Consider the following 25,515-nt stretch of genomic DNA (forward strand, 5'->3'; position numbering starts at 1 on the left):
TTAATTTGTCACAGTCAGTATCTACACAATGTTAACAAACACTAAAACAGTGTTTACTCATCATCTAGTTATTTGGGCAGGCTACTTTTTCAGATTTTTTATGTCTGCTAGACAACCTTGACATAAACACAGTTTTTTTTTCTTAGATTTTTTACAGTAAAGTCAGTGGGCCTTACCAGGAAGACATCTCTGTACTGGAAAAGAAAGAAATTTTAAAACACACCTCCAAAAGCTGTAAATTGTTAACTGGGCAACAGTAAAAGTCATTATCTCCTGATAAAGGGTAGTTTTGAGTGTTGGCACTCACTACCAGCAAGTAAAAACTTGTAATGAGGCAATTAATTGACTTTTGACCCCGTTGTATGCGCAGTTTCGTGGATGTCAGTTTTCTTACCGACTTCACAAGTAGTTGAGGTCAAAGTATGTACACTAACTTATCTTGTGTTTTGGTTGGTGTAAAACACTGGGTTTTTAGATTATTAGTCATTATTTATTTTGAGACCATCTGTGTGTGCTGTTTACCCCAAACTCAAATATTGGTCAGTGCCTCTGATGCAGCTCTGCAGCTGTTTTAACATGCTTCAATCAACAGAGATAAAAATGGAAAATTCAAGCCAGTGCATTTACGTAACGAGCAGAGAGTGTTCCAGTTATTTTACTCAAACTGTAGACGTACTGTAGCATGCTTTATTTACACACAATTTTTTTTAAAAATACCGATAACACTAAGGCACAAAAGAATTACAATCTGAGAACTTTGAATTAACACAAACAATAGACTGAATGCTGCTGCTTTTCCCCAACAGGCTGTGTGTAATAGATGGATTACCACCAGGGGATGACTTGATCGATGACCTCAGTAAATCTTTTTCCTTAGTTAGTGGTCTCAAACACCAGTTCAAGTGTCATTGAATATAAAGTTTGGTGAAAAAGAATGTTTTTCTAGGGCTCTAAGTACACCCTAGATTTCATTTTCTGTATTTTCTGCATGACTTTCTCAGTGTCTCACATCACTCTTCTATACAGCATTGCCTCAGTTGACTGCATTCAGTCTTCTTCTCTATCAAGCACATCAAAAAACTGAAATTAGTTGTCTATTAGATATTTGTAAAAACAAGCTCAGTCTCTAATCTGTGCCCCTATAAAGAAACATGACATGGTGGAAGATTTATATTCGCAGTTGCTGATAATGACTCAGTTCTTTTGGCTATAAACAGTGCCACCATGGCCATTTGTTATATCTGAAACTTTGACCTAATCAGCGTGAACATTTGTTTCCTTCTGAATTTGCTGACAGATGTTTTTTCTTTATCGTTTTATTTGCAGGACGAGAACATCATGAACTCCATGCAGCTGTTTGAAAATGTGATATAAGAATCTGGACATCCTCAGCTGTTTTCCTTCATTAGCACAACTCGCATACAAACAGAGCAAAGTCATGCACTCCACCCAATGCCGCAGACTCCACAATAACGTAAGACACCCTGATACATAATGTAGCTCCAGTGAAGATGCAGGGACTAGAGGTTTTTCTATTTCTCGCCACACTCTTTTAATGGTATCTTGTGACTGTTTCTGGATTACAAAAACTGCCTCATGTCAAAGGAGACATTCTTGGATGACTTTTTTGTCCTCGGTGGCTCAACAGACATGCTGATTGTGCTTTGATCAGCGGACAAAAGCCACAAGGAACGAAGAGGCTCACAGAAATTGACAAACTACATGGATACTAACTTTAACAATAACATACAGTATATACACTCACATATGGAAAAGCCTGCTGTTTCCTCAGATTTTTTTATAGCACTGGATGGAGAAAAAAATCACAGTGGAAAAAAAAAAGACATGAACTAAAGCATGTTTGTCATCAGATATGTCATGTGGAATTAGCTTGCACTACAGTTTTATGACTATGTATTATATGTGCCTGAAATAAAGGCACTGTAGATACCTGCACCTGATATACCACTGAAGAAAACCAGTGTATATGTATATACATGTAAAGTTAATAATTATATCTAATGCATTGTGTTGGTCTAATCTGTGCTCCACCAAGTGATGGAATAGGACCAGTGCTCAATATTTGTTTAAGAAATTTCAATGTTAATCACTTTTAAAAAAAAATGGTTAGTAAGCGTCGTTGGAATTTGGGATATTTAAATGTTTCTCTTCTTTTTTTATTTTTGTTTTGGAAGATTATGTTTGCTGATCAGATTACAAAAATGAGTCTTTGCACAACCGTGAAGAAAGACACATCAAACTAAGACCTTTTCTTTAGTATCTGTGAGCATGCTGACTCCACAGTGCCACAGTGTCATGTACAGTACAGTAGGACCTTTGTGATGTCAGGTAATTAAAGATGCTGTCTACAGGTGCGACTTCTTCTCTTTATTGTGGTTAACCAGTGGTTAACCAGTGCATTCAAATGATGATTCAGAAAATCTTTCATTATAAAAAGTCAATTTCTATTCCTCTGTATTTAGTGTTACATGCTGGCTTTGGAGCATTGCCCTGTTGTGTGACCCGGCTTATGCAATTACGGCTATTCTTCCAGTCTTTCTTGATCATACTGTCTATTACTGCATGCATAATGCGTTCCTCAGCCTGACAGGGGTCACACTGATACTTTGATACGATCCCTCAGAGTGACCACTAACCTGATGATGTCAAGCCCACCCACTTAAACAATAGAATTGAATACAGTAAAATTATTATTTTAAGTGGTGCTTATTAATGTGCAGAGTAGATCAAGTTAACACAAAAGGGAAGACAATGACATGAACATATTTAATTTAGCAGCATATTTATTGATTGAACATTCAGGCTTTGGGTGAACAGGTTGCACAACATCACTGTAATGTGTGACATGAAAGGCTAAAAAGCACGCATTGATTTTCTCAGGAATTGGTTAAGGGCCAAAGCTGGGATTGAAGTCAGTAATTAGACATATTTATCAGTTGTAAAACATAAAGTTTTACAACACAGTGGCAAAAGCAGGGATCTCATGATGAGTCCAAGATAGTTCAAGATTCAAGATTCTTTATTCGTCACATGCATAGTTATACAAGTACAACACACAGTGAAATGTAACCTGACACACTCCTCGACTTGTGCAAAAAGGGGGAGAGAAGAAGAACATTATATATTATATACATTAGGTGAATGTGCAGTAGTAGCATTGTATGCAGCAAGCAGGTGAATTCTGTACATTAAGCGAATTAAATAAGAACAGACAATCTGAATGTGAAGTATGCGATACACACAATGTTTCAAACAGAAACAAACAGAAAGAAGACACTGTCATCACATAATCGCCACCACCTGTGGCTCACCTGCCTCCCAGTACCGCCCCCTTGAGCTCACTGCACCACTCCTACTCAGACAATATGAACATATTTAAAAATAAAAAAGAATTTGAAATGTACATTGTGCCGGTGGGTGTCTAGAAGAGAGTCCTGTCTCAGTCACTTATGGATGCTGTGTGAGAGGGCGGGTGTATGTGTGTGTTTGTGGGGGGGGGGGATGTTATGGTTTAGGGCCCGGAAGGCTTGGGGATACAAGCTCCTCTTGAGTCTCTCTGTCCTAGCCCGGATGATTTCAGAAGTTGGAACAGTTTGTTGCCAGGATGGGACGGGTCCTTCAGTATCTGCGCTGCTCTAGTCCGGCATCTCCTGGTGTAGGTGTCCTGAAGTGGAGGGAGAGCAATCCTGTAGCAGTGCTCTGCTGTACGGATCACTCTCTGAAGAGCGTTTTGGTCCTTAACACAGCTGTTCCCAAGGATGTGATGTTCTGTGTGAGGATGTTCTCCACAGAACCCTAAATACACAATACAAGCCCAGAGCCCCGAAAGCTCGTTTTAATTGTTTAGGAGGCTGCAGAAAACTTACAGCCAGGTTATACAAGCGGGGTTATAATTACAGAACCTGTCCTTGAAGGGGGGGGGAGTCTGGGCTGCGTCACGTTCTAAGTCGCTTCTGATTGGTTAAGGTGGGGCGAAAGCTTACTTAGGCACCCGACGTCACGGGCGATGTGGGCATGCGTCCTGATGAGCGTCATTCCCGTGGCTTTATGAAAGGCGAAATCCGTCCACGCGCAGCTGTTTCGAAACCGAGGGGAAGCAGGTCGTCTAGGAAGAACTGGGTTTAAGGACAGTCTCCCAATCTCTTCGCCGCCGTCCGCTGCGCGCGTGTGAGCCACTTTCCGCCTTCAACTGTCGTCTGCGCGTGCCTCCCGCCTCGCACAGCTTCAACAACACAAGCCACGGGGACAAGCCAGCGTTAGCCGAGAAGGGAAGTGGACTCTGTCTACTCTTTTATCAGGTAGGTGAGTGCAAAACGTGCCACGTTATTTTTAATTCCAGTGCCTTGTGAGTGTTAGGCACCCCTGCGTTGGTTTCCCACTCTGTACGCCGTCTCAGTTTAGGGGCTGGAGTTGGCAGAAGATAACCGCTAGCGGTTAGAGGTGTGTGAGCTCCCCTCTCTCTCTCTCTCTCTCCTCAGAGGACTTCGTGGGCCGCCTCGACCGTGGCGATGCTGATGCTGAAAGTGTGACCGTGAAAATAAAGGCCCAGATAGCCAGGGTTCTGTTAGGGTTCCAGTACTAGTCACCTTTCTCCTCTTTAGCTCATATTTTTTTTACTTATCAGTATGAGGTTTAGGGCAGATGTATCAAGGTTTCTAGATAATGAGGGCTTTATTGTGACTCTTACAACACACAAAACATAATACAGATAGGCTAAGTATGCATGAATAAAAACCCTTAATGAATCAAGCAGCACTAACTGCTACACTAATGCACATTTGGCTTTTAGGATTTACTGGCAATTGATAATGGCAGTGTCCTAGAAACGTGGCTAGGCAGGTGGGTGTATGCTCACAGTACATGTGCATCTATCACATGACCAATAAGTGGCCCAAAAAACCCAACCCAAAAGCCAAATGGGCAGTGCCTGGAGGTGACATGGCTATTTACGATTGCATGAGAATTGCATTATAAAATTTACTTTGTATCAACACCCAGATTCCAGGTAGCAGCTCGACTGCTTTATTTTCCTCTCTGAGTAGTTTAAATTTCAAATGAAACTGCCATTCTCAGAGCAGGGACCTTTGATACAACTGCACCTGCTTACACGGGGCTTTGTTGTGAAAGTAATGCTTTCAGCTTGTGGTTGTCATCATCAGGGTCCTCAGATCAGTCACAATTGTCATGAGAAGTGTCACAGTAATGCAATCCATGAGATATTTTAATCTGTAATATGACTGAGATTTGGCCGTTTTATTCTTTCAAACTGCTGACATTAGTTATAATGCCAGCATTGATGGGGTTGTGGACTGATTTGATATAAATTTCTTCCACAAAACACACAACGCAACTGCTGTTTAAGCAGGGGATTTAGTGCATTTTTTCCATTTACCAAATAAATACCGTGGTGTAACATAGCTGGTTTTCTGTAAGCTTTAAATAAATACTTTTGCCAGACCAAATGGCCAGTAGCACATTTGTGTCCCGTCCACAAATAAACAATTCCTCTAGCCTCATTTCCCCCTCTAAAATTGTGTTTTTGAAAATTCTTACTGCAGTCTGTTAGTGCTTGTAGTACATCCCTGCACCACCCTTACATGCAAGGTATTATCCTATGTCATTTAACCTGTAGTTTTCACAGCACTTGAGTGGACAAGATTTGTGACATTTTTTTCTTCAGCTGTGTTTAGTTTAGTTTTTAGATTTTCTTTTATTTAATTTTGTGTAGCTGTTTTTCTTGGTGATGAATATTCACAGGTAGTATGCATCGACATGGAGGTGACCTGCTTTTGAGCTCAAGATTTTTCTGACCTACTACATGCAAAAGAAAAGGATGCATACACAAGGAGTGATGTCCTGGGTTAATAGACATGTATGTAATCCCAAATATAAACCCATACAAGTATAATTAAGTAGTTGTTGAACTTAAATTATGAAAAACTGAGAAGTGCAAATACAGCTAAAGAATATTTAAAGGATTTTTCTTAGGAATGTTATCCGGATAGTAGATTAAAATCAGCCATTTTCTTCATAGATAATGGGGGTTTTAAGGAAATTTACTAAAATGATATTTATGACAATATAGAAAAAAATACTAAGTTTTATTGGTGTTTGCAACACAGAATGATGGGCGTTTTCCATCCTTTCCCAGTAATCTACAGTCATCGATGACAGACTACCTAAACTGAAGTCTGGCTTTATCAGAGTGCCAATACCAGCATTATTACAGTGCAATTGTAGTGACACAGCATTATATACGATGATGCAGCTTAAGTCTGGGATGTTTTAACTCGCTGTTTAAAGCCCTGCTTTTCCACCATTTAACTACATCCTTAATTTCCATGCAATGTTTGTTCCTGTCATATTGAGTGCACCTAGCGAGTGCTCCAGTGATGTGCCATTGGTTCGTTTACTTTTGGGTCACACATCACCAGTTGCTAATATCTCCTTGCATGCTGTCATACTTGATTGTACTTGTTGTCTGTGGTGTTTTTGGTTTTCTATACGATTTGTTTTATTTTTCTCCCCCTCAAGAGGTGAAACAGCCAAAGAATTGTGCTTTGTTGGCGGTCTGACCTCTTGTAAACAGGCAAACTACTTCAATACTATTGACAAAGCTCTTGCTCTAAGTGTTTGGGCTTGTCTTGTTTATTTGCGTGGTAGGTAATTTTAACTCATGCATTGGTATAGTATGATATGGCCCAGCCCTAATAATGTTTTCAGTCTTTCAGATGTAACAGATGGCAGTTAATAAACCTTGGGGCAGATGTATGAGCTATTGATCCATAGGTGCTGTGATGTAGAGGGGGGGAGCTCAGTGAGTGCAGCAGTGACTGTCTGAAAGAAAGGGGAAGATACAGATGAAAAGCCATTTGTAACCACAGATTGTTCTGTAAGCTGTTTAGCCAGTCACACTTATTCATATTGGGGACCAAATGAAAGTGGAGCACTTGAAATAGAAAGAAATGTGACAGGCTGTTGGGACCAGGTGTTCCCTTTGAAGCTCTGTCATCCGTTATCCTCAAAAAACCTTAAAGATGGAATGCCTGACTGATAGGCCAAACTGAGGAAAGTGGTAATTCTGGTTGTTTGGCAAGAGCAAAGGTCAGTGGTTGAGATTTAATTGTGGTGGGTCACGATCACGTCAAGGAAACAAAGGAAAGTAAAGATGCTACATAGTGCTGAGGAGGAGGAAAATGGCTAAGAACCAGTCCTGTCAACAGCAAAAGGAAAACAAAGAAAGATGGAAATTGATGGAAAAGATTATTTTAGAGCAGTGGATGAAGTGATGAAATTTTCCTGCCAGTGTTCCCACAAAGCGGCACCCCTCTCTCATCTGTCAGTTATGTTTAAAAAAAATAATAACTAGCTGTCCATGAACAGGTTGTTCATGGACAGCAGTGGTATTACCATTAGTTTATATATCAACTGTGAGTCATGCTAAAAACATTCTGTGTATTTATTCGATGCTACTGTAAAATAAGGTACTTCTCTGACTTCAGTGTGGTTTATTTCCAGTTCGGTTAAGGTTGTACACTAAACTGCAGTCATCCTGGACATTGTTTCCTTTTAATCCGTTAAACCATTTCATCTTGGTCACACTGAAAAGAGCAGTGGCTCACCTAACAGAATGTCGGGGCCAGGACAAGACTCATAGAGGCAAACTGGGTCGCAGATTCTGGCCCTTTTTGGTGTAGGCAGCATGTGACTAAGATTACACTGTAGTGCTGGGTCATGCTGTGCCTTCCTACTGTACTGTGTAAATGTGTCTGCTTGTGTGGTGTTGACTTCTGTTTTATTTATAGCTTTATAACATTGATTTTCTGCTAGAAAAAGAAATAAAAGGAATCTGTTTTATAAAGTTGACAGCTACACATGCAGCCGTCTAAATTCCTGTTTGTTCGTTTGATATAATTGATTAAGGTGTGGATTAAATGGGTAAAACCAGCATGGCAGCCCATATGACTCTTGCGTAACAAATACTGAAAAACATACCCTGCTGTATTAACCTCTTATGTGAATAATTTATTATGTTTAGCATTAGTGGAGCATTGTTTCTGAGCTGTTGTTTTGTCTTAGGATTGTTTTGAAATTGCAACGTCCATACATTTCCCTCACAGAGGAATTTGTTTGTGTATGTCTGCCTACCCTTACAGCTGTTGATTATGATTATTTGCGCTGTTTTACCCTTCTTTTCTTCTGGGTCACATCTGGCTTGATGTAATGAGTTGTAAAATTAAAATGAGGATTCTATGGATTCCCCCCCCCCCCCCGAAAAAAGATTTTTCTCTAAGGGGGAGGAGGGATGTGTGGATGGAAGTGCCCACTGAAGCCATTTATTGATTTATTGGTGATTGTGTATAAGTGGTTTTTCCTTAGATGCTAGTGTTTGTGTAGTGAAGACCAATTCCTTTAAAATATATCCTAAATATTAAAATGACTGATCTGAGTGAATTTATGTAAAATTGTTTACATAAACATTTTAGAACTTGAAACCTGATCCACAGCCTCAGATTATGTTTGTAGAGGTCCTCTCAGATCCATACTGATCCCTTAAAACCAACCTTATTGTGTCTACATTGTACTTCAAATGATGCTAATACTGGAAATTTTTTATAATACTTGCACCCCACCTGAGGACACCCATATGTGTTAAATTACCTTCACAAATGAGATTATGCAATTAGTTGGTTTTGTCTGTTTTTTAGCAGGATGACTCAATGTTATATACCACTTTGCGTGAAGATTTTACTAGAATTGGGGCTTGGTCAGACTGGGAAGTGATTTAAAATAAACATCACTAACCCTTGAAGTCAATCTGGTTCTAAGATTTTTAGTTTTTCCTTCATGTAGGATTCTGTATAGGGATTGATATTTGTCTCTGTCCTTACCTAGACAGTATAAAACACTATTTGAGGTCTGAGAAGTGCCTATAACCTGCATTCTTTTTAATGGCCACCACTGTGTGATACCTATATTCATCTTTTGCACGGTCTTTGTTCCTGACTCAAAAAGCTGGATCAAATGTCAGTGACAATGGGTAGTACTTGCTTGTACTTGTCAGCCATTGCCTGAGAGTAAGGTATCAAATCAGAACAGGAAAAAATTAGTAAGTACTTCTTGTTTAGTGTGGAGAACCTGGGCAATTTGCTTCATATCTTCACAAATGTACGTAAAATTGGAATAAGAAATATTGTGAGACATTTTCCTGGTAATCTCAGGAGAATATCTGTGGATCCGCATATACTTATGAATTGAGGCACCCAGTTCCTACATGATATGGAGGAAGTTTGGCCTTGGTAGAGATATGTAGTTTGAGTGCTTACCTTGATGAGGGATTTTTTTTTTTTTTAAATACATTTTTCAGAATTCATTGTTCCCCATTATCCATCCTTTTTTTGTATTGCATATCTGGGGCCAGGTTTCAGCATATAAGTGGAGGAGGAGTAGCGGCAATACTGAGCCTCGCCAGAATGACTAAACTCCTCACCCTATCTTTGAGAGAGAGGCCAATCACCCTTTGGAGAAAGGGTGCTGCTTGTACCTGTGATCTCATTCTTTACCCAAAGCTCGTAAAAATGGATGAACTTAGGGACATAGAATGACTGGTAACTCGACAGCTTCGCTTTTATGGGCAACTCTCTTTATCACAACACACCGGTGTGGCATCACTGCAGATGCAACCTCAATCCATCTGTCAGCATTTATCATGAACAAGACCGTGAGATTCTCTAAGTCTTCCATTTGGAAAACAACTGGTCTTTGACACAAGGTGAAGGTTGGCACTTCATCCATTTCCCTGAAGCATGGCATCAGACTCAGAGGTGGGTAGGAATTCTTATTCCTGCTACTTCACAATCGTCTGCAGGTCACTCTAGTGTGAGATGGAGGTCTCCACCTGATAAAGCCAATTTAGCCATATCATCTGAACCAATAAGAGATGAGTCTGAGGACACCAAAGTGGTAGCCTTCTGCAGTCGCTCTGTCAGCCTTTCGGTTCACAATTTTTATGGACAGAATCTTTATGATTATCTGTTAGTACAGCTGAAGCAACATTCAACTAGTTTATCTACAAAATGGCTGTTTTCTCTTAGTATAATGGATTTTGTGCAGGCCCAGCAAAGCAAATTACTTTTATATTCATAACAAACTGTTTTCTGACATTTTATGGAGCATAAGTTTTTTTTTTTTTGTTTTTTTTATGCTGCAGACAGTAATGCTAATTCTACTTTTAGCCTCAGCTCCAAAACAAAATGCTATTAGAAATATAATTGAATAAATTTCAAGATAAAAAATGGATTTATCCACAGTTCATCCAGTTTTTGTCACACTTGTGTTAATCATGTGACATTTCCTCAGGCTGACCAGTTTTGTAACTATTGGAACAGAGCAATAACCCACGTCTTGTGTAAGTTTCATAAAAATTTAATGAGCAGAATGACAAATGATGAATGGACTGCTACCACCATACTAAAGAGGACCTCTATTTACTGTCTGCTTGCTTAATGGGAGTGGTCCATCTGAGTTCAAGCTTTCCACCAGGTCACGTCATGACCCAATATTATATTTAATTTGATGTCATAGAACCCATATGTTGTTAAATACCCAATGTTCTGCCTTAAATTGGCTAAAATAATTTAATGAATCCTATTGACTTGGTTTTTAGAGGAGTCTGTTCGATGAAAGCTGGTTAAGCATTTTTCTGGTTACCTTAATTGTTCATTGTAAGGCTCTTTTATCGACAGGGACACTCTGCTAGCATCCCTGTCTGCAAGGAGACTTATGGTCTTCATAGCTCCTTTTCAAAAAAGCATCTCTTTATCTCTCTGAGCGCATGTGTTACGTGTCCTCCCGTATTACACCACCACGCATCACGTGGCATGCAAAACTTCCTCTGCAAAATGTGTCTGTGTGCTGGGTGTGTTTTTAAATTTCTGTTAATATTAAAAGGTTAAACTTACCAAAGTGATTAGTAATTCCTAAGAAGTGATTAGGTGTGCAACAGAAAATGCATCACCGTTTGTAAGTCTGTCATTTTTAGGAGGAACTGATGATTATGAAACTGTACTACTTATGTATTTAGCACTTTTCACAGACATATGTCACAAAGTGCTTCACAAGAAAGGTAATAAAACACAATACAGTCATAAATGCATAATAAAAACCCTGGCCTAATTAAAAGCTTTTTGAAGGTCTCCACCGAGTCCAGACACTGTAGAAATTGAGGAAGTGCATTCCACAGACTGGGTGCAACAGCTTGGAAAGATTGGCCCCCTCGAGTTCTGAAACGAGTGTGGGGGACCACTAAAAGGTTTAGTGACATGTTACAGCTCTGATGGTTTTAGTCTTAATGGTGAAATTGTAGACAAATTATGTTTAAACTCTAATGAAATAGGTTGTTGAAGACCTGAGATTAGGTTGATTAGATGATCATCATTCTTGTAAATGCTATAACAAATAGAAATTTTAACTCAAACTCAAGCAGCATGAATTTTGACAACATTTCACACAAATGTCTAATAGAGTAAAAGTAATGTAGTGATAACGCTTCATGTGTGGAAGCTGCCAAAATGCTCAGAACAGCAGCGTTGCATCGGTGCAGATTTCAACACACAGTTTGAGTTTTGCCTTTCTCATGATTGTATTTCAGTTGCTTCATTTGCTTATGGCAATAAGACTAGAGAAAATCAGAGGGTTAGTTAATTGCTCTCAGTCAAAATTTCAACAGCACAACTTTTAATAAGTTGATGCTTGTTTGTGGATATATTTTTCCTTATTTGTTTCCCTGAGCGTATACTTTTTTTTTTTTTTTTTTTTTTTTTTTTTGGTGCTTTCAATCACAAGACAGATTTTACATTTTATCCTTTTATCAGAAAAAAATGCTCAATTGAGTTTAAGTTTAAAAAACCCCAAACCAAAACAAAAAAAACCTTGGCCAAAAAATCAACTTGGTCAGGGTTGGAAAAAGTTGCTATTTTTATGGCTAATTTTTCTTTGTTGCCAGCGTGATGCATCCCTGCTGAAGAAACTAGATTACGCACGTTAAACATATTCATGTAGGTGCATATTCCTGAGTTGAATATTTTGAATTTGGGCTCAATAAAGCCTGGATTTTACTGTTGGTCCTTTTTTATTTATTTATTTATTTATTTACTTCTATTTTTAGCTCCAACCGTTGCTTTCACAGCTGATGTTCACACGGAAATTTAAAAATATGCTGGCTGCTGATGTGTCAACAGTGTGCTTAGATGTAGACTGTACAGATGGCTGTGCACTTGCATCACTCAGAGGGTTCCCGTTTGCAGGAAGAGTACTACTCTCACATGGAGCATAAAAAAAATATATCTCAAAAGATTAAAAGCACTCTGTGCCCGTCAATTGAGTTGACATCCTCCACGAATTATACGAATTGTGAAAAAGTTCATGTTGTACAAAAGCAGCCCTGTGACAATTTGTGTTTATATTTGATTACAGAATGATTGTAAGCGTTCTTTGGGTTTGGTGCTGTGTCTTTACATACAGCTGAATTTTTTTTCTCCAATATTTATACATTTTGCAGACAATGAAAATGAGTTTGACCTCATTATCCAACCTATGCAGACTGCACCCACCTGCTAATTCATAACCCAGATTTGCACATTTTTAAATGTGTCAGGCCACAGCCAGTTTTTTTTCATCTTTTTTTTGTTGTTGTTGTAAAGTGTTGTAATGAACTTCAGTTACATTTTCTTTGCGATGACCCACTTTTATTGAAATTGTATAACTTTCTGTAAAAACCCAGGTCATGCATTTTTATTTATTTTTTCAAAGCTGATTATGAAACTGTACAGTTGGCCAAACTAAGGTAATTGGTCCCTACTGTTATGAGCAGGTGAAACTGGTTGTCCTACTGTGAGGTCCAGCAAGACTCTGGCTCAAGTAGACTTAAAGGATTGCATCACCTTTTAAGCAACAAGGGATGCATTTAGTTTTTAATCGCTGCAGGGCTTGGTGGGAAAAATGCCTAAGGCTGTAGGAGGTGGAATGACCTATAAGCAAAGTGTACTGTTACAGTAACAAATCTGTTCATATGCTGCTGGTGGCATGCTGTGTGGGTGTAGGTGATGCTTTGAGAACAGGATGAAAATGCAATTAAATGGGGAACATCTCCTGATCTAAATGTTATTGTCTGTCCTGCTTGTTGGTTTGTTTTTAACTGGTGAATCCAAATTAACCCACTTCCCTTACAATTCTCATGAACAGGGAAATTAGAAACACTTTTTTTCCTTTTTTTTTTCTCACTTCCTCATCAGCTGAAAGTTTACAGCAACTTGAAATAGTGGTGTTCTCCGTGAGGTTACTATCTGCTTGAATAGAGGAAAAAAGAAGAGGTAATCATATTTTAGACCAGAAAAAACCCACAAAACTACATACAACACACAAAAAGAGCGAGTCATCTATATGACAGGAAGTATCCCAGCAGCCTCTGGGTAACTTGAGGTCTGATGAGGCGAGTGTTAACAGCTGAAGAGCCATGCTGGTGTAGCATGAAATGCCCTGCTCCCCTGTCGCACCAAGAGATAAAAGTAAAAAGGTAAGCTCACTGCGCTTCCTGAACCAGCAAACGGGTCCAGGTTTCAAACGAAACCTGAAATGCTTTTGTTTGAAACACTTACCTTTGTAACACTTACCTTTCATCATGTGTTAATTTTTGTGGTTGTCAGTTGAGGTTTTTTTTCCAATTTTGTGACTCATCAAACTCTGATCATCAGTCAAACCTGCTTATTAAACGCACTGTTTATGTTGATCAGTTTTGGAGTATTTACAGCCATGTTGTCCTTGTTACTCTACTGTTGAGGGATCTCTGTGTCTACTAAACTCTGGTTAACTTGCTGCCAGTGGAGCAATGTAAACATGTCCTTGCAGTCTCTTTGCAGTCCTCACCCCCTCCCTCATAGTGAAATCAGAACTGTTCACGTGTACCCTGTCATGTAAGGTTTTGCCTGGCACCTCATTGCCTCATGACCACATGCGTGCATATTTTGTAAGTAGTGAACGCTCTAGAACATGTGGTGAACAAAACCAGTAATCAAACCTTTGCTGGAGCATTTTTGCTTTAGAAATGCACTGTAGCAATTAGGGTTAGGCATTTCAAGCAAAAGAATTTGTACTATACATGGAATTTTAAATGGGACCTATTTGGGTGTTCAGGCATTGGTCTCCAATGCTTGGAAGCTAAATCCATCTTTTTATAAAATTTCAGGTTAAAATAAGAAATTATGATTCACTCAAACTCATAATGTAAAGAAAGAATGGCAGTAGCCTCTGTTCAGCCTCTGTTTATCTATCTTACACACTCGACCAGTCAACAAAAAAGTTAAAAATAAAAAAATGTCTCTTCCAGCGAACATTAAAAAAAAACCTCAGGCGTAAAGTTAAGTCTTTTGTGTGATTTGGTGCATCTCGAATGAATGAATGAATGAATGAATGAATTATTCAGAAAGTAGCTATATTAATACTGAAACAAACAAAAGAAGGTAAAATATTCCCTCCAAACAAAGTTTTATAAATTCTTTGACAGGAAAATCCGCATGTTTATCAGGTTTTAGCAGTGTGTGGAGGTGGTTAACAATATTACCAGCGGTGTTGAAGACGCGTTCTGAAGGTGTGCTTGTGGCTGGTATACACAGATATTTCCGTGCCATGTGTGACATCAGTGGGAAACGTTCTTCATGCATTTTCCACAAAGCCAGTGTATCATCTTCTCCATCTACGACCTCCTCGCTGAGGTATCAGTCCATTTCTGTCTGCACCTTCTCCTCCAGTGTGCAATTTGGCAATTAGTTCATCCTTGTTTGGACTTCTTCTGTGTTCTAAATGCTCAAATCAGTCCATGCATGATTATATTGCTCCGGCCATCAAAAAGTCTGCACATTTTCGAATATATCGACTATCGTCGGTTATTGGACTGACGATTGTCGGTTGGAATATTTTTACATATTGCCCAACTTTAATTGTTATTTCCTCCTGCACACTTTTGCCTACTACTACCATCTGCCATGATCTTTTCAACATTGCAGGGCAACTTAGGCAAACAGCACAAATGTAGCTACGATGGTTCTACATCATAGCCTCTTCAATATAAAACCTGTTGTTGTTTAACAAAATAATAAAGCTACAATGGAGCCTCTACAATCATACAGTTAAGCTCTGCTTGTCAGACCTGTTGATAAGGAAACTAGATTTGTAGCAACACATGACATCTAAAGACTCACGGTCCCCGTGTACTCACTCTTGTACACTCTGCTCCATGCGTCTCATACATATGCAAAGCATGGACAAGACAGGTAAACTTAAGATGGCATTATTCAAGTTGACACGCACTTCCTTTACTGTGTTATAAAAAGATACAAATGCATGTTCATTATAAATTTTATCCGCTGGACAAGTGAGGCACAGTTGTATATACAAATGAAAGTAGTCCCCTGTTCTTTATCTTCATATACATAACTAACTTTAAATAATAAAGCATGAAAATATATATTTTTTTTTTTTAATGGAAGGAACTTGTAAGTATCCAGTTCTGATGAGTAGAGGTGAGTTTTTAAGTGTGTAAAAGACCTAAAAACTAAAGCGCTCTGGGTGCTTGAGTAGCAAAGGGCTATACAAGAACCAGTCCATTTACCAAGTCAGAAAGACTTTGAACTTAAACTTCATTTTCTTCACTTTAAAATTTTTTGCAGCTTTATTTTTCCTGGTACCAGATACTTTCACAGCAGCTTAAGTTTGACATGATAATGACTTTTTTTTTTTCTTTATTAAGCTTGAGAAACGGTGGAGCTTTGCAGCGTTGTACATGACTGTACATTTTGCATTGTGAAACTTTGGATTCATGATAACATGACAACTACAAAAGACGTTCTTGCGCTTCACATTGCAGGAAGATTACAAAACCAGACAAACAGCATTTACATTTAATAGATCATATTTTTATAGATTAAAGCAAAAAAGAGTTTCTTAAATTTAACTTCCACATTCTCAAATACAGGACTTTTAATTCTATTAATTCCATTTATTCACATTTGTTTTTTCCCAATCCCATTGGGCAATGAATAGTAGTTTCCAGTTACAGTCCTTATTATGTCTGCTGGCTGTCTTACAGTTGTGGAAATTTTTTCTACTGTGCACCTCCTGTGGTTTTGTTTTCTCTGATTCTGATAGCTTCCTCCAGTATGTAATGCATTTTAAAAACAAAACCTACTGAAGTAGTTACAAGATGTTAAGTAACAAGACTCTGACAACAAAATGCAGATGGGAATATGCGATCATTGCTTGTTTTTCTTTTCTTTTTTTAATAGTTTTTCAGAGAAGGCTTCTTTAGCTTCATTGTTTCATTAGGAGAAAATACGATCAGCTTTGAGGAGATATAACTCTTGTTTTCATTAGCACCTCCCCAGACATGGATTAGAATACACAAAAAAATAACAGAAGTACAGTGCTACTGTTGTCCTTCAACCCACCAGTGCTCACGGAAGGAAATGACAATAAAAAGTAAAAGACTGGCCGATATTGCGTAATAGGATCACAGGAAAAAAATAAAAGGTGTCTCCTTTAATGAGCTAGAGAGTTTACATTGGTACATTTTTTTTTTTTTTTAATTGTATTTAATTTTTTATTTTTTTTTTATGCTGGGGGAAAGTGGATTGCGGTGAACTTGAAATCTTGTTTCCTTCTAAATGGTTGTTTCAAAGACAGGAACAAGTCTGCAACCACTTGCAGGAGAATTCACATTAGGCAAGTTCATATAAACTACTTTCAGAGTCAGATTTAAAAAAAAAAAAAATCCCTAAATAGTAATTGTTGCAGGACTGCAATTTAAGTGCCAAATAACACAGGTAAGCAGTCGGCTCGTTGCAAATGAGCTGCACTCAACAGCACAGACTGACTCAGATTGACTGGACCGTGTTGGAAATCTGTATACATTTTTTTTTTTTTTTTTTTTTTTTTTTTAAATTGGATGAATATTATTTGAAAACCTTTGCCAGTCTGTAATAGTTCAATTAAAGTCTTATGTTTGTTTTTTTTGTTTGTTTTTTTGTGTTTCAAACATCTGAAGTCATGCTTTTCTATGAAGTTTATTCAGTTGGTATTTTTAGGAAAAGGGGTTGCTACTTTAAACTGTAATTGTAAAAGCAGCAGTTTTAAGCATTAGTTTAGTGCTTGCTGCTGAACTAAAGACTGAACTGAACTATGCAGTCCTGCAGCAGGCATAATGTCGTCTAGACTTTGAGCCCCAGATTAACATCTGGAGGGGATGGTCCTCATACACATGTGCATGCTGTCACATAAATTGGAGATGAAAGCGCCAACACAAACATCTGGTGTGGAAACGAACAACATGGCACAGGCCTGCAGTGGATCTGCAGATCGAGTTACCATGGTTATAGATCCTTCAAATGTCCAGCAGCTTGTGTATTTTGGGATGATTTAAAATAACCACAACAGTTGTCTTTGTTCCCTCTTGTCTCACTCTTTCTTCGCTGCTTTCCCATCTCTCTAATATCGTCTTTCTTACAAACATGAATACTTTCCCTGTTTTTGTCCTGTTATGTTTGCTTTTACATAATGTGACATTTCATGATTATAAAACTGCAGATTTTGATTTTGTTGTGTAATGGCATATACTCAGTTTCAGTTCTCTCCTCTCTCGCTCCAGTTCCCCATGTTTTTGTGGTGGGGGTGGGATGAGGGAACGACACAGATTTCCGATCATCACCGGCAGACAGGCTACTGGGATACTTTCTATTCTATTCCACATCTCAGAGATGATTCACAGCACTGAGAGAGTCATAGGCTAGGCAGCACTGAGCTTAATTAAGTGCCATCATTTCTTGTGTTGTATGTAGTATTCATTGCTTAGATTAATAACTCATCATGTGACAATATTAAGGGACAGTGGTTTAGTATGATGTTCTTATTTTTGTAGTTATGGCAGGGATTTCTGTGATAACACTGAGCTAATATTTTGCATAGAGGAAATTTGTCTTGCCCACAGATTTTAAACAGAGCCAAACAAAATCACTAGTAGCTTTTAGTAAAATGATTTAATGGAACACTTTGCTTATCACATGGCAGGAAAATGCACAGATATGAGAATCACTGCCTTATTGATTATGCTTACTTGAGTAGTCTCCCCTTGGAAGGCTGATGCTGATACAGGAAAAACACTCTTCATTAGACATATGTTCTGTTTTGAGCCAATGAGTATTCTAGCCCATTTTTCAAAAAATCTCTGTAAACTTTAGGTATGATTATGTGGGGAAAATCCCGTTAGATTGTCAGTTTCTGAAATATTAAGATCAGCCTGTCTGGCACGAACAAGCGTGCAACGTCCAAAACCACTTATGCAACTCACCATTGTGATGTTCATTCTAAACTTCAGCAAGTCGTCTTGACGACGTGTACATGCCTAAATGCAATGAGTTGCTGTAATGTGATTGGTGGATTAGATATTTGATAACAAACAGTTGAACAGGTTTACCTAACAAAATGTTGATAAATAATTGAGTGTAAGTGTCTAGTGAAGATTTAAACTTGGTAATAATTAGCAAGAGAAAAAATAAAGGCAGAGCTGCAGGGTAAAGAGTGTTAAAGGAGCTGAATGAATTGCTTTTGCGAAGTTTATTGTTGAGCCTTCCTGTCATGTTAAGTCACAGCCTAAAGTAGAGGTAAAAATTAAGAAGCAAATGATCGAATCCATCATCATATGCCTCAAAGATTGGCAGTGATAAAAGGAACTGATAATGGTGACAAATGGTTGTATGATGCAAAACAATTACTTCAAGCTCCTGATGGGAACACTTGACTCACATGTAAGATTTATTTATTTTTATTTCTCTCCTGTAGTGTTTCTATTCTGTGCTCACTCGTATAAAACTGTTTTATTCACAATGGAAACCTTTCTTTGTTTTCACAGGAATAAGGTAATTAATAGATAATTAGACTTATAAGCGGAGTTAAAAATGGCCTCAGTATCAGAAACAAATTGATATCCATCCATAATTTCAAGTGCGATTCAAGTGTTTAAGTAGAAGGCCTCCACAATAACAAATGCCCACCATTAATGAAATCTAAGCCCCTGGTTAAAAATTGATGACTCTGAAATGAAAATCAACATGCCAAGAAGAATGAGGAGTACTGCCACATTTGGTGATATTGTCTTTCAGTTATTACCTATAAGAATAACAGAATTACTTGCCTTATTGTCTCTGTACGACTTAGATCTTTTTGAGTCATTTAGCAGAGGCGATAGAGATTTTTGTTCTACAATTTAAATTACAATCTGGTCCTAACTCTTTAAAACTTGTCTGACTAGTTTGAGATGGCTTTTACATGCAATTATGAGTGTGCTTAAAGTGTCTTTAAAGTTCAGCTGGGCCCTCACTTTTCTCATAAGACCAATTTAAGGTGCTTAAGACATGCACTTGTTGAAGAGCCAGAAGGCTTGCAATACTCTACAGCTCTTGCCGCCTTCCTGAAACCATGTTTCAGCTGAGAGTCTGAATTACAATCGGCACATCAGTCACACGGTAATAACTCTTGCTTGTGATTAAATGCTATCTGTCAAATTAACTTATGTCTCACCTCCCTCCTCCTCCTTATCCTTGACCCTTTTGTGTCTCTCTGTGCTTCCTCCCCCTCTTCTCCCCCCCCCCCCCCTCCCCTCACGTCCTCTCTTATACTGCCTCCTCCTTTCCCCTTCTCTTGCTCCTTCCACACAGATGCTCCCAACCGCCCAGCTTGGCAGGAGTGATGGGATGTGTCATCTAGGTATTACAACTGTCCCAACATCTTACACTGCAAGCAGGAATATGACTGGGTGGGAGAGGATATTTTGGGAGGGCTTTAGGTTGAAAATGTCAAAAACTGAAAAATGCAACAAAATCCAACACAGACGATGAGCCGCAACAAAAATGGGATTCGCAAGCAACGTGGACAGCTGCTGACATTTGATAACAGTTTAAAGATTAAAAATGTAAGCATGTAGTTTTTCGTAGAGCAAATGGTTGGAAAACTATATCTGGCTTCAGTAAACTGAGACCAGTATCACAATATGAGTGTCTGCATCTTTCCGTACCATGATACTCCTGCAGAGCTGTTAAAACGTATTAGAATTCCAGATCATTCAGTAACGAGCAAACGGGAAATGCATCAAAATAATTGTTTTAGTTCATACTCCAGTCAAGATCTAGTGATCAGAAATGATTTAACTTTAAAAAAATAATGTGGTACTTGATATTAAAATGTCTTTGAAAATCTTAACATATGCAAAATACAAATTTGAGGTTTTCTTTTCCGAGTGTAGCCATTTAGAAATATACAAAAGGCAGTCACCAGGATGCTCATGCCAGTAGTACTGTCTTCTAGATAGCGATGAGATGGAAAAGTACAAGTTCAATGAAAATTTGCTTTCCAGCCATCAATTTTGAGACCAAAGTGGTACTGAAGAGTCTATTAAACATATTTTGTGTAGAAAGTGGGGATAAAGGCCGTGGAAAAGGATGAAAGGTCTAGTCAAACATTCTTGATTAAGCGACACGTATACCTTAGCTTGTGACAGATGTCAGCGAGGACTGGTTTCTTTAAAAGTGCAGTTAGAGGGATCAACCAAGCCATAAAAAAAACCTTTGGTTTCTAGTAATTATAGCATGTCTCTCCTCCTTAACAGTGACAAATACAGCTGCAGTCATGCAATATCACTTCACTGAAGTTTAAAAAGCAGTAAAAAACTACAAAAATAACAACTGGTGACATAAACCACACTTACAAAAAGTGCTGGTGGTTATATTTTCTTTCCTGTGTGGAGATCTTCACTTCCTGCATTGGCAATCATTTATCAGAGTATTTATCAGATGTATACAGCAGTTTTCACTCAGTGAGAATTTGTCCGTGTGCTCATTAATACAGCTGTCCTAATGAACGTCACTATTATTATTTTTGTTCAGTTATTTAGACGTGTAAATATGCATCTGGAGTTTGTTTCTAGTTTATCACATTGGAAACCTATGCTTACATCTGTGTACATCTGGGACATTTATGTAATTTCCATATGTTTGCGTGCGTTATTGTCACAACAAGACAGTTCATGCATATTAATTAAAATTCTACACAGGCAGGAGCACCACACCAGGGACATGTGAATACATGAACACCTGGCTTTTGGATGATAGGTCACATGTAAAATACTCGCAGCATTTTATCCTCTAGGGATGTGTCAGTTGACCACAAAAGGCACAGTTTAAATTTGTAAACCAGTTTAGGCATAAACAAAAAGAGATCAAAACAGAAATGACATTGATTTAAAAAAAAAATAGTACGTCTTATGCACCATGCCTGCTAAAACTCCTTCTCTTTCTGCCTCCTGCATCATCGCACAGTGATCTTTGTTCCTGTTGTTATCAAATACTATTTTTCTTTTAATGGGCTCTCCTCTTTGTGCCTTTTTTTGTTTGTCAAAGACCTGTTTGCAGCATGGATTACTGATTGACATGTATCCCTTGTTAGTTCACAAGTTATCTGGTTATTGATAATTTGTGCAGGCTGTTTTGATTAAGGCAGATTAAGATGACCGTTTTCTTAATATAGTGAAAACTGATCTGTATAATGACCAGAGCGGTGTTTCTTGGGTTGTTTTTGTTTGACTAACAAAACATTAAGGTATTATATAATCAAGACTTGGTTAACTTTTCACATATGAATGTAAAAGCAAGCAAAAAAAACAAAACAAAGTGAATTGTAGGAAAAAAATATTCTGTCAACTAGACAGAAAACCAATCACACTGATAAACTTTCTGTTAGATCCACAAAGTTCAAAAGGAGTAATATTTGTGTCTTCTGGATTTTTAAAAAGTAGCTTTGGACCTGGAATTACTTTCAAAATCCATAAATGTAGTAGTGGCATAAAGTTGCATGTGAACAGTTACATGCTGATTTCTAGACCTGTGAGTAGTTTTCACTTCCCAAATCTTCTGTGAACTCTCTATCAGGATGTAAACAGATTATATAGCTCCAATAAGCGGATCTTACTTAATTAGAACTATGTCATAATTATTTCTTGTGCTTTTACAAAACTTCTTAACTTTGTCTTGGTTCTTCAAAAGACACCAGGTATCAATAATGCAGATCTTGAAGTGAAAAAGCAATATCTTAGCTAGTTAAATATGTATTGAACAATGGCTCATGATCCCTTAATGAACAGTTCAATTTAATTGTGTTTATGCTGTTGCTTTATTATTGTGAATCACACTAAGAATAAAAAAAAACAAAGTCTGAGAATTTAATATATTCCACCAGAAATTTTGACCCATCATCCCCTGCAGTGCCCTGATTTTATCACAGGAATGTTGCCCTTGTAAATAAATCAAATATTAATCCCTCCTTATCTGTCTCATTTTCTAAGCAGAAGAGGCACTCCTAGACGATGTAATCACCCTGAAGGATTCATCTGAAACCATACCACAACAAGACCAAGGAGTAACAGAGAACGAGAAAGAAGACGAAGACACAAGCATGGGCGTGGGGAAGAACACCACCTCCAAATCGATGGACAGCAGCAGTGAAGCAGGAAAATATGAAGAGGAGTGCAAACATGGGGCAAATTTCTACCCAATTCCGGTACATACAACCATAAATAAAATGTTCCCACAGAGACCACAGCCACACCTAAAGCATGCTTGTATAATGAAGACAAAGACAGGGGTTTGCACATAGTTGGGATTGTCCTACATCTCCTCACATTACTCTTTTCTGACTCACGCAATCATATTTGGCATTGCTTTTTGCCTGGAATGTGTTGGAGCAGACAGTCGCACACGAACCTCTTACTTCATGGTCACTTAATGCATGCTGCAGCCAATACTTTTTCCATCCGTTTCCTCTGTTTGTCCTCTTGGCACCAGGCCGCTGCCTTATGTAGGTCAGTGGGCAAAATCACAACAGAGACATTTATCAAATCTGATTTCCTCCACACAAATATGCTTGTTAATTCTTATAGCTCCATTAAATTAAAACATAGCATGTTTTAAGAGATTCTTTTTCATACGTGTTTTACTTCTTGCAGGAGATTTGCCCATGTTCTGTGCTGACAAGAGAAGCTATTATGCTCCTTTTAAGTTTATATTTTTGGTCTACTAGAATTGCGTTGCATGATTCAAAGATTAAAATAATTCTTATTTATCTTACACTCTATCTTACTGAAGCCCTTAATAAAAGCCATTTGGGATTCTTTAACACTAAGCCAACTGATTGACTGCCCCTTACAATTAGGAGAGTGTGGACTGTTGTGCTCAGTCAGGTCTGTGCAGCAGAGATAACCATCTTCCAGATATCTGCAGTTGCTAATCCTGCACAGCCAAGAGAACGAAACTGTCGAAATCAGAGCGTTTAGAATAGTATGAAGTATGAACTTTTGCCTTGAGATGAATACTTGCACATACACTGTCTTTTAGACCCTGTTTCTTCTAGACTACTTAAAGAACACCTACCGTTAATTAATGCTTCATCTTAAATATGACCAACTTTTATTAGTGAAAATTACAAATGATTTTCTTATGGCCACTTCTCACAGTAAGGTTTATTATAGAGTTACCACCTGTATCTGGTTTTGGACCAGGGTAGATCCTCGACATGCGCAGGGATCAGGTCATGAGGTCTGGGGACTGGCCAAGATCCCCTTGAGGCGTCTTAAGACTGGAGAGGAGAAAGACATTTGGACTACCTATATGTTAGCATGTTGGTCCCATAACAAGGCCCCAGGTAACAGAAGGACTGACTATTTATAATTATCATCATCTTTATTTATAAAGCACTTTAAAACAACCACAGCTGACGTAAAGTGCTGTACATTGGAACTAAATCATAAAATTACATAAGATATAAATATAAGTAAAATAATTTGTAACTTGTAAGAAACCCCATGTGCTCTCCATTATTTGCACAGCTTTGCAGATTAAGTTTCACATACAGCACGAGTTAAAAATGAACCCAGCCTGTCCTACATGCAATATAAAATGACTGTTTACAGTTAACAATATCCATATTGTTTCCATACAGTCTAAAAGTGTTCACATTGAATAAGGTACTTTTTCATTTTAGAAAAAGTCTTAGTTGTATTAGCAGAATCTTTTTTCCCCTAAAGCAACTCTAATTTGGCACTTCTCCAGAATATTTCCATATAATGAAAAAATTAAAAACAAAACAAAAAACACACAAAAAAGAACCTGAAATTTCCTTCAGGAACTGGTGAAGATTTAAATAGTGCTAGCAAACATCCTTTCATGTCCTAAAAGAGGGGGGAAAACATGAAATTAATTTTCATGTGGCTTCTTAATACCCTTAAATGTTTAAATAATCAGGTGACACAGGTTAAGCAAGGTATAAACTACGATAAATCCTCCCATAGAGCTTTGAGGGTGACCATGGAGCCAGCTGGTTTCCTGTTAGAAACTTAGATAAGCTTTGTTCCCTCTTTAAAAGAATTTTCTCTGGAGGCATTTACTGAAGCTGTTCAGTGGAACACAAAGGGAAATAAAACATGAGCCTGACATTTTGTGTGCATTTAATTGTCCTGGTGATCTGACATGTTTCCCTGATAACCTTCAATATCCACTCCACCGCTCAGAGTTTAATCTGGAGGCCTATGCATGCCATATGTTTGCATGTGAGGACTGTAGAGTAAAAACTCTGGGTTTGGTGGGCACATTTGCATACACTCCTGACTATGCAAACTACTGCTTTCTCTCCTCCTCGTTGCTGATTGTTCTTAACCTAAATGCTGTGACAAATGCAGCAAAGCCGCACTCTCGTACATAAACCTCAAATGCATATTCAATTATTGAAATTTGTTTGAATGGTTACAAGTTTGCATACTGTAGGAAGCACATGTCCATGTCCAGGGGACATAAGTGCATCCGGCCTTCCACACTGCGTAACATATAGACTGGCGCACACACACAAATATTGACATTGCTTCAGCTTGCATGTTGGCACGCTGACAAAACCTACATTGAAAGCGAAAGGTATGAGCATTGCGCCAAACCTGCTTTTGAGAAACTGTGATTTTTGTTTTTTCCTGCATGCTCTGGCAAATTGGGATAGTAAAATGTTGACGTGAAACTCTTTGTATTTGTTTAGGTGGTGGTAAATGGAGTCAGCGGCGCCAGTGGTGACCAGGACACTGAGAACACAGAGCTGATGGCCATCTACACTAAAGATAATCAAGGAGGCGAAAAGGTAACTTAGGAGTAAAAACCGTCAAAGTGAATTCCTCATGAGTTTTTGTAGTCATCTTAAAGGATGTTTTTGAAAGAGCCAAGTCACTATTTTGGCACAATGACTCAAAAAGCGTACTCATAAAGTGCTTTTGTTGACTCTGTGGTTTTTTTTTTTTTTTTTGTTAGCAGCGCTCAGCAAAACAATTTCAGTGATTTCCTTTTTTCCCCCCAACTCATCTTTCAC

The 25,515-nt window shown here is 38.2% G+C and overlaps 2 protein-coding genes across 13 annotated transcripts in view; both read left to right on the forward strand.

Moving 5' to 3' along the window:
• Positions 1-2,371, forward strand: part of kcnip3b (Kv channel interacting protein 3b, calsenilin) — a 62,183-nt gene extending 59,812 nt beyond the window's left edge. For all 5 annotated transcript variants that reach the window (XM_086314893.1, XM_086314897.1, XM_086314894.1 and 2 more), the window contains one exon: positions 1,327-2,371. In XM_086314893.1, coding sequence (XP_086171019.1) covers positions 1,327-1,374 — 48 coding nt within the window. In that variant the 3' untranslated portion in view covers positions 1,375-2,371. The remainder of the gene's footprint in view (positions 1-1,326) is intronic.
• A 1,654-nt stretch (positions 2,372-4,025) lies between these two features.
• The window catches only part of slc23a2 (solute carrier family 23 member 2), a 37,833-nt gene continuing 16,343 nt past the window's right edge, over positions 4,026-25,515 (forward strand). Inside the window, exons 1-5 of one of the 8 annotated variants that reach the window (XM_086314898.1) lie at positions 4,026-4,323; positions 4,500-5,893; positions 19,782-19,830; positions 22,460-22,674; positions 25,192-25,290. In XM_086314898.1, the coding sequence (XP_086171024.1) occupies positions 5,840-5,893; positions 19,782-19,830; positions 22,460-22,674; positions 25,192-25,290 (417 nt within the window). In that variant the 5' untranslated portion in view covers positions 4,026-4,323; positions 4,500-5,839. The remainder of the gene's footprint in view (positions 4,324-4,499; positions 5,894-19,781; positions 19,831-22,459; positions 22,675-25,191; positions 25,291-25,515) is intronic. The other 7 variants (XM_086314901.1, XM_086314903.1, XM_086314899.1 and 4 more) reach the window with 7 other exon arrangements.

This window comes from Aulonocara sp. 'chitande type north' Nkhata Bay, linkage group LG12 (genome assembly GCF_057382095.1).
Source record: "Aulonocara sp. 'chitande type north' Nkhata Bay isolate Kocher_YH1m ecotype deep benthic linkage group LG12, A_spYH_male_GT1.1, whole genome shotgun sequence".
Taxonomy (NCBI): Eukaryota; Metazoa; Chordata; class Actinopteri; order Cichliformes; family Cichlidae; genus Aulonocara; species Aulonocara sp. 'chitande type north' Nkhata Bay.